Raw genomic sequence first — 13,109 nt, 5'->3', positions numbered from 1 at the left:
GTTCTTCATATCACCATAAATGGGTAAAAGTAAATGTTTCCAGCAAAAACTTTAACATTTAAAGGATGAGTGGTTGTTTGCATACCTTACGTATGGTATCAATATACAGAACAGATGCATGAGGCTTACCGTGAGAAACACAATACACAACTTTGGGGGAATGAATTTAATTACTTTTCCCAAGAATATACATGATCTGTTATTCTGGACTTAAGCATTAGAACAGTAATAGCAATTTATCTCACAAGGTTTTTTAGAAATTACTTGACTTAAGTTATTTTTCAGATTTCTTTTTTGCCCTGTTGGTTTAGGCATATAATAAAGTCACATTGTGTATTAATGTTTTTTCTTTAGAGGACTTAAAAAAAAAAAATTATGCATGTGTATTATTTATATATAACATTTCCAAGTAAACATTCAGGTGGAAGTGGAGAGCACAATGACTCAGGGTGGGAGAAATGATCAAGGTAGTAAGTAGGGGTCATTTTTTATTTCCCATTTAGATGCAGAACACACAGTATAGAGATGTAGAGATGGCAGTGTTTCCACAACATACTGGGCATGGCTTGGTTAAGACATTCTCTCCTTGATCACTTCACCCACAAAGAGTTGAGGATGTGTCCTTCAATAGGGAAGGCTTTAGGACCACTGCTACTCAACTCTTGTTCTGGAGGGCAGCAGGTTGAATGACTACACTAGATGGTCAGTCACTGTCACCTGGCCATTGGGGCTAAGTAACCTCTGATAAAGCTTGTCAATTCAGTGTGCCAGCCTACTTATTCTATATGCTGATGCTTGTTCCTCCAGAATTAAGAGCCTGAGATGAAGCAGTGCTTAAAACACCCTATTCTTTTTACATAGAGTTGGCAGCCCTGCACTCTTTTCCATGCACTTCAACTGGATGCTAAGGGTGAAGACAGTGACAACTGTAAGCTTGGTCTTGAAGATAATTTAATTTGCCAAACCACCATCTCACTACTCATCTGACAAAAAAAATCCCTTTGTTGTTCGAATCGTCACTCGCTCTTCTCCACTATATAAAAATACTCCCCCATGACCAAAATATAAGTTTTTAAATAAGGATCTCACCATGAACATTGGGAGAAAATTAATTTTTTAATATTTTTTATATATTTTTTAAACATATTGTGACACCTCAGAATAACAGCAGCTGATGCTTACAGGGAGTTTGGAGACTGTCGTTACCGGCTATATAAGAGTGCACCGCGCTGACTAGATGGTGTTTCACTGCTTAGTAGGTACCAGCAGTCTGCTTAAAATTATGTCTTGTCAATAAGACAGAGTATAAAGAATCCTTAGCATTGTAATCAAGACATTCATTTCATGGTCACAAAAATAATGTGTGTTGATTTAGTTGGCTAAATATATATATACTATATCATTCAATTAGAAATTTGTGGAGTAAGAGTTCGTTTTCTGTACACAATACCAATTGAAAACTGTATTAGAGGCCCAGAGGTTGAATTGAGTTTTGAATGAGTAGTAATGGAGGGAGAGGGAACTAGAGTTCAGCATGCCGATTCATTTCAATTCCATAAAAGTCATTTTTCACTAAAGAATGCTGGAATACTTTTTGAAAACACCCACATACAAAAAGGAATGTGATCCTCATCTTCCAGCAGTGCTGGAGCAACGCAACTCAAGTTATGAGAGGCAAGGAAATGGACTGGTTTGTAGTCACATAAAACACCTGTATAAACCTCAGCCACATCTGACAAACACTCAAAGGCTTTTATAAACATTATTCCACATTAAACTTGGTCACACGATCAAATATTTATTTTTCAGCTGACAAACATTTATATGAGGTGTGATTAAAAGGTTTATGCAGGTATTTTCAGCCTTTCGTGCTACATGTACTGCATCTTGATATTAATATCTATTTTGTTTCTGCTGTTGTGAAGACTATGAAATTCACATGACAAGAGCCTTGCACTAGAGAGAAAGCACATTGTTAATTAAATGGCACACAAAGCAACCAGCGTTCAATTTCATCTTATCTAATGTCAACCAAGACCCCAATGACTTGCTTGTGATTTTGGAAATGATAGAGTGGGTTCTTTAAGTCAGTTGATCTGCGTGCCAGCTGCTCCAAACCTGTGGATGAGTGTTATAGTACCCAGACAACACATTTCACCGCACCTATCCAGTGTATGTGACAATAAAACAAACTTTTTATCCCTTCTCCACTATATGACAGAGTGGTAAACATCAAAATAAAGACATCACTGGTGAATTTCGATGCTGGAAAAGTGAGTGCGTATGGAGCACAGGATGTTAAATTGCCTTTTTCCTTCACTGCTGTAGACAAAAGTTCAGACAAGGTCATTCCACTAACCATCTCATGTGGACCACTTGATTAAAATCAGCAATTAAGCAGAGATCCCAAAAGTTCACATTACAGTACTGTAAGTCTTATTAAACAAAACATCTAAAGGCAGAGAAAAACATCTACAACCAATCACCATCATCAATATCTACATAGAAAAAAGTTGGGTTTTGATTATAGATATATTATAATTAATGTCATAATTATGACCATTATTAATTATTGTCACCATTATAATCCTCATCTGTTTTTGTTCGAGGTTAGAACAGGGTGGGGGCTAAGGTGGAAGAGGAGGGCAGTCATTGGGAGGAAGCCTTGGTGGCTATTGTGGAAACACAGTGTTGCTGGAAGTTGGGGGACATGGCTGAGTTACAGCCCAGTCTCTGGCGGGCGCCCTTCAGGTTCCCATCCCCCTCCACGATCCAGGGACTGCTGCTGGCCTCCTTCCCCAGCATGCTGCAGCAGCCTGGGGAGCCAGGGGTTGGGGTTAGGCTGGGGGCTGTGGATACCATAGCGCTGAATTCCAGACCTTTGGGCTGCCCGCTGGTTGGGGGGCTGTCAGCGGAGTTAGCTTGGAGCACACTGGTGATGTGGGTCAGGAGGTCGTTGAAGAACTCTGGGACACCCTCGTAACCTGGAGACAGACGAGGACGAGCCATGAGACATGGCTGACTGATGCTTATATCCCATCTTCAATACAGTGGGAAACTGATGGTAACAGTCCAGGTAAAATGAGTGAAAATACTTATTTCTTCTATTTTGAGTGCCTAGCTTTAGTCGTTGAGGCACTGAGGGTGAATGTTTGTGAGGGATTTGCTCACTACCATTCTCCTCACACTCCAACCGTCAGAGGTGGCAACAGCGCGCAACCCAAGAACAGTGTTACCATAGTGACAACAGCCCTAGTCAAGAGAAAGGCATGCTAGACTCGCCTCAGAACGTGCTCAATTCTCATTTAACACTGCTGATGCCTCGGCTCTGTCTCCAAGCAAGACCATGTCAATCAGACCATTAGACTATATTGATCCCTAAGAGCAATCTCTCAAAGATTTGAAATTACTAACTGGTAGAGATTGTAAAACTGTCGTACGCCTACACAGGTGGACGGGTGGTATAAATGGCCATCCATCTTAGACTAAAGATAAACACACAAACCCATATCGACTCCTATCCCCTACGACAGAGGAACAAACCACTCACCAGGGAATGAATTGATGTCGATGACGGCGTGTTGGCCCGTAAGGTTGTTGATGATGACGTCAATGCCAAACAAGGACACGCCCAACTCCTGTCGCAAGGACCTGGACAACTCTCTGATGACATCATCACTGGGTGGCTGGGAGACCCCCTCCACGTTGTCCCTCTGTGGTAGGAAGAAAACTAAGTCTGAGTATACTGTACTAAGGGCATTCAATAACACACTGAGGTTTGGCTTAACACATAGAAATACATTGTATTCAGAAAGTATTCAGACCCCTGCACTTTTTTCACATTGTTACATTACAGCCTTATTCCAAAATTGATCAAATAATTTTTTCGCCCTCAATGTACACACAATACCCCATAATGACAAAGCGAAAACTGATTTTTATAGATTTATAAAAAACAGAAATATTACATTTACATAAGTATTCAGATCCTTAGCCATGAGACTCGAAACTGAGCTCAGGTGCATCCTGTTTCCATTGATCATCCTTGAGATGTTTCACCTGTAGTAAATTCAATTGATTGGACATGATTTATTGAACCTTTATTTAACTAGGCAAGTCAGTTAATAACAAATTCTTATTTACAATGACGGCCTAGGAACAGTTGGTTAACTGCCTTGTTCAGTGGTAGAACGACAGATTTTTACCTTTTCAGCTCGGGGATAGCTGACAAGGTGCAGCAGATTGGACATGATTTGGAAAGGTTGTCTATATAAGGTCCCACAGTTGACAGTGCATGTCAGAGCAAAAACCAAGCCATGAGGTTGAAGGAAGAGCTTCGAGACAGGATTGTGTCGAGGCACAGATGTTGGGAAGGGTACTAAAAAATGTCTGTAGCATTGAAGGTCCCCAAGAACACAGTGGCCTCCATCATTCTTAAAATGGAGGAAGTTTGGAACCACCAAGACTCTTCCTAGAGCTGGCCGCCCTGAGCAATCGGGGGAGAAGGGCCTTGGGTAGGGAGGTGGCCAAGATCCCGATGGTCACTGACAGTGCTCAAGAGTTCCTCTGTGGAGATGGTTGTCCTTCTAGAAGGTTCTCCCATCTCTGCAGCACTCCACCAAATCAGGCCTTTATGGTAGTGGCCAGATGGAAGCCACTCCTTGGTAAAAGGCACATGATCTAGCAACCGAGAGGTTGCTATGATCGAATCCCCGAGCTGACAAGGTAAAAATCTGTCGTTCTACCACTGAACAAGGCAGTTAACCCACTGTTCCTAGGCCGTGATTGTAAATAAGATTTTGTTATTAACTGACTTGCCTAGTTAAATAAAGGTTAAAACCTTTTCTCAATAGGGGGTGCTGTTTACACTTTGAAGATTTTTCGTTCCCAGATTAAACTGCCTCGTACTCAATTTTTGCTCGTACAATATGCATATTATTATTACTATTGGATAGAAAACACTCTCTAGTTTCTAAAACCGTTTGAATTATTTCTCTGAGTGAAACAGAACTCATTCTACAGCTCACTTCCTGTCAAGAAGTGAGATTTCTGAAATTGAGGTCTCTGTTCCAGGGTCGGTTTATAAATTCCCTTATAAGCTATGGGGCTACATGCACTGCATACGCCTTCCCCTAGATGTCAGTAAGCGGTGAGACTTTGAATGGAGCGGATAGCACCATCTGGGGGAGTATAAAACCTCTTGGAACGGAAGTACCAACCTTTTCGACGAGGCGCCTGACGCATGAGGGAGACCGGCATGGCGTCTTCAAAAGCTTTCGGTTTAGCAGTTCTATATCTCCGGCTCTGATTTAATTTGTTTTTTTTGTCTTAAAAACTTCATAAGGTAGTTAATTTAAACCAACTTATAGCAGTTTATTGCGATTTTCTGGAGTTTCTTTGTCAGGCGTTATCACGAGTTGGGCACCTCTCCGGTACATCGGCGTTAGCAGCTAATTTCTACAGGAGTAGAGGACATCTTTCAACCAAAAGACGATTGTTCTGGACAAAGGACCACTTGCCCAAGATTCTGATGGAAGATCATCCAAAAGTAAGAGCTATTTATGATGTTAATTCGTATATCTGTGGAAAGATGTAAAATTATTAGTCCGCCATTGATTTAGGCATGGTCTCGCTGTAACGCACGCTGAATGTCGAGTAACGTTAATTTTAAAAATCTAACACAGCGGTTGCATTAAGAACTAATGTGTCTTTCATTTGCTGTCCAACCTGTATTTTTTAGTCAAGTTTACGATTAGTTATCGATTAGATTAGGTGCCTCTCCAAGATGGCGCCGGCCAGATTGCCTGAAATGTTGCTACTAATCACATTGTATAACCACGATTTGTGCTGCTAAATATGCACATTTTCGAACAAAACCTATATGCATTGTGTAATATGATGTTACAGGACTGTCATCTGATGAAGTATATTACATATCTTTTGCTGGATTGTTACGATCGCTAACCTTTGCTACTGGTAAACGGCTTGTGTTTCCGGCTATTGTGGTAAGCTAATACAATGCTAAATTGTGTTTTCGCTGTAAAACACTTAAAAAATCTGAAATATTGGCTGGATTCACAAGATGTTGGTCTTTCATTTGCTGTACGCTGTGTATTTTTCAGAAATGTTTTATGATGAGTATTTCGGTATTTGACRTTGGTCTCTGTAATTATTCTGGCTRCTTCGGCACTATTTCAGATTGCAGCTGCAATGTAGAACTGTGATTTATACCTGAAATATGCACATTGTTCTAAAAAAACATATGCTATACAATAAATATGTTATCAGACTGTCATCTGATGAAGTTGTTTCTTGGTTAGTGGCTATATATATCTTTATTTGGTCGAAATTGTGATAGCTACCTATGCAGGAAAAAAATGGTGGGAAAAAAAAGTTGTGTCTTTTGCTATCGTGGTTAGCTAATAGATTTACATATTGTGTCTTCCCTGTAAAACATTTTAAAAATCAGAAATGCTGGCTGGATTCACAAGATGTGTATCTTTCATCTGGTGTCTTGGACTTGTGATTTAATGATATTTAGATGCTAGTATTTACTTGTGACGCTATGCTAGGCTATGCTAGTCAGCTTTTTTTACTGTGGGGGGTGCTCCCGGATCCGGGATTGGGACCAATTAGAAGTTAAATAAAAAAATAAAATGACAGCCCGCTTGGAGTTTGCCAAAAGGCACCTAAATGACTCTCTGACCATGATAAACAAGATTCTCTGGTCTGATGAAACCAGGATTGAACTCTTTGGCCTGAATGCCAAGCCTAGAGGAAACCTGGCACCATCCATACGGTTAAGCATTGTGGTGCGGCATCATGCTTTGGGGATGTTTTTCAGTGGCAGGGACTGGGAAACTAGTCAGGATCGAGGGAAAGATGAACGAAGCAAAGTACAGAGAGATCCTTGATGGTTCTCAGACTGAGGTGGAAGTTCACATTCCAACAGGACAAGTCTCAGAATATCCTTGAGTGGTCCAGCCAGAGCCCGGACTTGAACCTGGAGACCTGAAAATAACTGTACAGCGACGGTCCCCATCCAACCTGACAGAGATTGAGAGGATCTGCAAAGAAGAAATGGGAGAAACTCTCCAAATACAGGCTTGTGCCAAGCTTGTAGCGTCATACTCAAGAATACTCAAGGCTGTAATCGCTGCCAAAGGTGCTTCAACAAAGTACTGAGTAAAGAGTCTGAATACTTTTTTATATACATTTGCAAAAATGTCTAAAAACCTGCTTTTGTTTGTCATTATGGGGTATTGTGTGTAGATTGTTTTTTTTAAACAATTTAACCCATTTGAGAATAAGGCTGTAACCTAACAATATGTGGAAAAAGTCAAGGGGTAAGAATACTTTCCGAATGCCTTGTAGGTGATATGATAAAAGCATGTTAGTGTATTGAACTTACAGATGTCAGGTCTGAAGAGGACTCTGGCTTTGATACGTTGTGGCTGTTGAAGAAAATTGCTTTTCTGTCTGTAATGGAGAAAACACACACTTTAGTCAGTTTCATGGGTGGCAGGTAGCCTAGTGGTTAGAGCGTTGGGCCAGTAACCGAAAGGTTTCTGGATCGAATCCCCGAGTTGACAAGGTAAAAATCTGTCGTTCTGCCCCTGAACAACGCAGTTAACCCACTGTTCCCCAGGCGCCGAAGACGAAGATGTCGATTATGGCAGCCCCCCACACCTCTCTGATTCAGAAGGGTTGGGTTAAATGCGGAAGACACATTTCAGTTGAATGCATTCAGTTGTACAATTGCCTAGGTATCCCCCTTTCCCTGATGACATTACATTTCTCATCTTCACCCTCAACTCAACTATTTGTTATGGATGTGCAGTTCTCATCTCTGGCACCAGGAGGCACAAGAGCAGCCATAAACATGGAATGATGAGGTGTACAAGTATGACATTCAAGTTTTATAAGTCGTATGTACGAGATACGCATCATCTAACGAAATACTTACTTGCAGGTTCCTTCGACAATAAGAAATAATTAAAGCTAAGAATACGAACATATAAATGGCAGTAGAATAGAATAATACATTTTAGCATCAGTATAATACAGGAAGGCACAATTTATAGTACAATATTTACACGTATTGGGGAAGGGGGGAAATGAGGTGCAAGTGTATAAATTGAGCAATATAATAAGTGTCTTTTAGCAGCAGTTGTTATGTGTATAGCAGGAATGTGTGTGTGTGTGTGTGTGTGTGTGTGTGTGTGTGTGTGTGTGTGTGTGTGTGTGTGTGTGAGAGAGTGCTAAGGTACAAAGAATCAGAGCAAGTCCAGTTCAAGTGTTCAGCAGTTTGATTGCTTGAAGATAGAAACCGTCCCTGAGCCTGTTGGTATCAGACCTCATGTAACAGACCTCATGTTACCGTCTGCTCGACGGTAACGGACAGAACAGCTCGTGACTGGGGGTGTCTGGGGTCCTGTTCTCCTGGCCTTCCTCAGGCACCGTTTCAAGTCCTGGATGAGTGGGAGCACAGTCCCAGTGATGTACTGGGCCGTCTTCACCACCCGCTGGAGCAATTCCAGGCCGTGATGCAACCGGTCAGGATGCTCTTGATGGTGCAGCGGTAGTATTTGGAGAGGACATGGGGCGGCATGCCAAATTTCTTCAGTCGCTTTAGGAAGTAGACGCTGTTGCAACCTCTTGACAAGAGTGATGGTGTTGTTGGTCAATGTCATGTCCTCAGTGATGTGGACGCCGAGGAACTTAAAACTCGTGACTCGCGCTACTGCAGTCCCGTTGATGTGAATCGGGGCGTGTTCCCTCCGTTACATTCTGAAGTCAATAATCAACTCCTTTGATTTGCTGAAGTTGTTGTCATGACGCCACAATGCCAGTTCACTTACCTCCTCCCTATAGGCTGACTCGTTGTTGTTGGTTATTAGGCCTACAACTGTGGTGTCGTTATCAAACTTGATGGAGTTGGTGTCATGCAAAGCCACGCAGTCGTGGGTGAACAGGGAGTACAGCAGAGGACTGAGGACACACCCCAGGGGGCACTTGTGTTAAGAGTCAGTGTAGAGGAGATGTTGCCAATCCTCAGCCTGTGCTCTGCCCGTCAGGAAGTCCAGGGTCCAGTTGCAGAGGGTGGTGTCCAGACCCAGAGCTTGGTGTTGAGCTTGGAGGGAACAATAGTGTTGAATGCTGTACTGTAGTCAATGAACAGTATTCTCACATAGGTGTTCATGTTGTCCAGATGTGTTGTGGCTGTGTGAATAGCGATGGAAATGGCATCTTCCGTGGATCTGTTGGAGCGGTAGGTAAATTGGAGTGGGTCCAGTGTGCTTGGCATGCTGGCCTTGATGTGGGCCATGACCAGCCTCTCGCCTCACTTCATGATCACTGAGGTGAGCGTGACGGGGCAGTACTTATATGGACATTTCACCTTGTTCTTCTGTGGCACTGGGACAATGGTGGTCTCCTTAAAGCAAGTGGGGACTACAGCCTGGTACAGGTTGAAGATGTCAGAAGACGCCCGCCAGCTGGTCAACACACACTATTACATTCAAATTCAAGTGCATTAATGGAAAGACACTGTTCAATAAAACATTGGCAGGGATGTAAGCATAAGTTAAATTTTAGGCTTGAGTATATTTGCTGCCGTTGGCCTTGCGTACATGTGTCCTTAGAACCCCAAGCAATGACATTTTTATGAGTGTTAAAGTAGCCATCTTTATTCTCTCCAACAAACATGCAAGAACCATGCTTTCCTCAACTTCTTGCCGGTTGACGTTTGTCACGAGTCCTGGGGGCAGAACTGAGCGATTATTTTCTTAGGCCAGCTGCAAAGTCTATTTGGGTATATTGTAAAAATTCATGAACACAAAAATTATATTTTTGGTCTTAATTTCAGGTTAGGGTTAGCAGTGTGGTTAAGGGTGGTATTAAGGTTAGGTTTAAAATCAGATTTATGACTGTGGCTGTGCCAGCTAGTGACCACTTCGCAGAGCTGCCTCCAGAACAAGATTCATGATGAAAACCTCTAACCTGCCAACTTCTTTCACGTTGGTTGATAGACGGGTGCATATGTATCTACGTGCTACTCAATTATCTTAACCATCTCTAATTATAAAAATTTAAAAAACACTGAAGCCACAGCATAACCGAACACAAACTTAAGCTATACTGTATGAAAATAAACTCAATGTCTGACAAAAATCTAACTAACCCCAGTTTAAGTTCAATCATCCTACATAGGCAACAAACTTCCACTTGTACCATATGACAATACATCACACCATATCAATGGCCTTCATATACAGCCATTACTAGTCATGTGGCTGAGGGACAAACCGATTCATATTATCTAATCTTTTGTCTGACTCAGCACAGGGATGTCCTTCAAGCAAAAAGAGAACAGATTGATTTCCAGCCCGACCCAATGTAAAGGGAGTAATCGATTGTTCTACTTTTACAACTTCGCTACCAGTCACACATTTGTAATAATTAACACTAAGAGAGGGCATTAAAGAATGAGAGGTGAGGAAGGTTTGAAATAGAGGGAATAGGAGGATTCAGCCGTTGTCCAAAACGAGCCCAGGGCATTGTACTACTAGGGTGTACTAATACTGGAAGTGCTAGCTACACACAACATCCCCAGGAACGCTGAAGGGAACACTACTAAGCACATATCACCTCTGCTGGGGGCGTGGGCAGTGGGATGGGACCTTATCTTCTCTTGACACCAGGCCCTCTTTCACAACACTGAGGTGCTTAAAGGGGCAATCTGCAGTAGCTACATCCAGCGTCGGACTAATAAATGAATGTACCCATTGATTCTTAAAGAATATAACTTATAAATGCCTCATGAACTTAGTTCAACTGTCGTACCCCATTAGAACTCAAAATAAGATTGTTTTACGCCAATGTTTGTAAATAAAGTAAATGTAAACAAACACTGTATAGCCTCAAAACATGGTTAAAACTTTCATTTTGATATCATGTTTATAGCTCTGTCTATGAATTTGAGTGGTTACATTTTTCCAGACTCATCCCTCAGCTTTTTAATGAAACAGTGGCGGGGAGGACACTTACGGTTTCAACTGCCAATTGCCGCTTTAAACATTCAACCAACATTCCTCCCTTCCCTACCTCCGTTTGTCTGTCTATAATCTATTTTGCCTGCTCTATACGGAGTGCTGACTTATGTTTATTAAACTCCACAATACCATGGACAAGGCTGGACAGTACATACTACTGTGTATACAGTAGTAGAGGTGTGTTGCTGTGGTGTGTGTGTGGCAGGTTGGGGCACTTTACAGTATGTTTCATTGTGCTGGATGACACAGGAATGACCCTGGACTCTTTGCATAAGGCAAAGCAGATGATTCCACTGAAGCCCAGACTGGTTTGCATGAGGGCTTTTACTGTAGTGCATGCAAATGGAGCCGCTTCTTCTGTCAGGGCAAAGTTCAGATTACCTGAGCCTAACCAATGTGCTGATTGCCAAATTATGTTTCCTATCCAAAACGACTGTGTATTGTAATTCTCAATCCTACTGTTTACCTTGCTTTGTCAAAATAAATAGTTTACCAATATGTATAAACCAAATCCACTGCACTCGGCTCCCTTCTTTTAAAGAGAGAGGGAGTCCAGTCTCAAAGACGTTAAAAAGCCGGAGGTATTTTACTGGGTGTGTCAGGAGGACAGGAGTGCTGTGGGCCTCCCTCAGCATGGCACGCTGCGTGCCCATAAACAGACAGGGCAGGGCTTGACATTAACCTTTTTAGCCACTTGTCTTTCAGACAAGGTAGACCGATTTTATGACTTGTCCGAAAGCTCAAGTCACTTGTCCCTCTCCCAGAAATAGTCTCACACCATGGGCCAAAAAGGTGACAAAAAATGGTGTTGTATGATGCAAAGAACTACTTCACAAAATAACCTTTATTATTATCACTGGTATTGACAATTGAAGGTTGCTGGTCACTCATCCCATGTATTATATCTCCTGCTGTTGTGGCCTTGGGCAAGGCACTTAACCCTCCACAAAGTAAAACACTGCATTGGATTGGCTACTGTATAAAACATACGTGGTCTGTCAACCCTCCATCTGGAGAGCTACTGGGTGTGCAGGATTTTGATCCAACCCTGCTCAAACACACTAATTCTAAGAATACTTTGTCAGAATTACATGGCCAGTATTGAAGAGGAAGAATCTTAGCCAATTTTGAGCACTTGAGAGACGGTTTTACAATCTGTGTATTCAGCATTGAATTCATCAACTGCATACCCGTATCAACTGCTTGTCAGCCATTTGCGAGTGCCGGTGGAAAGCTACACTACATGACCAAAAGTATGTGGACACCTGCTCGTTGAACATCTCATTACAAAATCATGGGCATTAATATGGAGTTGGTTCCCCCTTTGCTGCTATAACAGCCTCCACTCTTCTGGGAAAGCTTTCCACTAGATGGAACATTGCTGTGGGGAATTGCGTCCATTCAGCCACAACAGCATTAGTGAAGTCAAGCTCTGGATGTTGGGCGATTAGGCCTGGCTCGTAGCCGTCTTTCCAATTCATCCCAAAGGAGTTCGATGGGGTTGTCAGGGCTCTGTGCAGGCCAGTCAAGTTCTTCCACACCAATCTCGACAAACCATTTATGTATGGACCTCGCTTTGTGCATGATCATGCTGAAACAGGAAAGGGCATTCCCCAAACTGTTGCCACAAAGTTGGAAGCACAGAATCATCTAGAATGTCATCGTATGCTGTAGCGTTAAGATTTCCCTTCACCGGAACTAAGGTGTCTAGCCTGAACCATGAAAAACATCCCCAGATCATTATTCCTCCACCAAACTTTACAGTTGGCACTATGCATTAGGGCATGTAGCATTCTCCTGGCATCCGCCAAAACCGGATTTGTCCACCGGACTGCCAGATGGTGAAGCGTGATTCATTACTCCAGAGAATGCGTTTCCACTGTACCAAAGTCCAATGGTGGGGAGCTTTATACCACTCCAGGCAACGCTTGGCATTGTGCATGGTGATCTAAGGCTTGTGTGTGGCTGCTCGACCATGGAAACCCATTTCATGAAGCTCTCGACAAACAGTTATTGTGCTGATGTTGTTTCCAGAGGCAGATTGGAACGCAGTAG

At 42.3% G+C, this 13,109-nt stretch overlaps 1 protein-coding gene across 5 annotated transcripts in view; it reads right to left on the bottom strand.

Annotated features, from left to right (window-relative positions):
• Positions 1-151: 151 nt before the first annotated feature.
• The window catches only part of LOC111963320 (inositol-tetrakisphosphate 1-kinase), a 58,405-nt gene continuing 45,447 nt past the window's right edge, over positions 152-13,109 (bottom strand). For all 5 annotated transcript variants that reach the window (XM_023986670.2, XM_070443370.1, XM_023986668.2 and 2 more), the window contains 3 exons: positions 7,412-7,479; positions 3,551-3,713; positions 152-2,984 (listed from right to left, as the gene is read on the bottom strand). In XM_023986670.2, coding sequence (XP_023842438.1) covers positions 2,650-2,984; positions 3,551-3,713; positions 7,412-7,479 — 566 coding nt within the window. In that variant the 3' untranslated portion in view covers positions 152-2,649. The remainder of the gene's footprint in view (positions 2,985-3,550; positions 3,714-7,411; positions 7,480-13,109) is intronic.

The sequence above is a fragment of the Salvelinus sp. IW2-2015 genome, linkage group LG4q.2 (assembly GCF_002910315.2).
Source record: "Salvelinus sp. IW2-2015 linkage group LG4q.2, ASM291031v2, whole genome shotgun sequence".
NCBI lineage: Eukaryota > Metazoa > Chordata > Actinopteri > Salmoniformes > Salmonidae > Salvelinus > Salvelinus sp. IW2-2015.
Note: the sequence above shows the minus strand (reverse complement) of the source record. Positions and strands in the feature narration are given on the sequence as shown.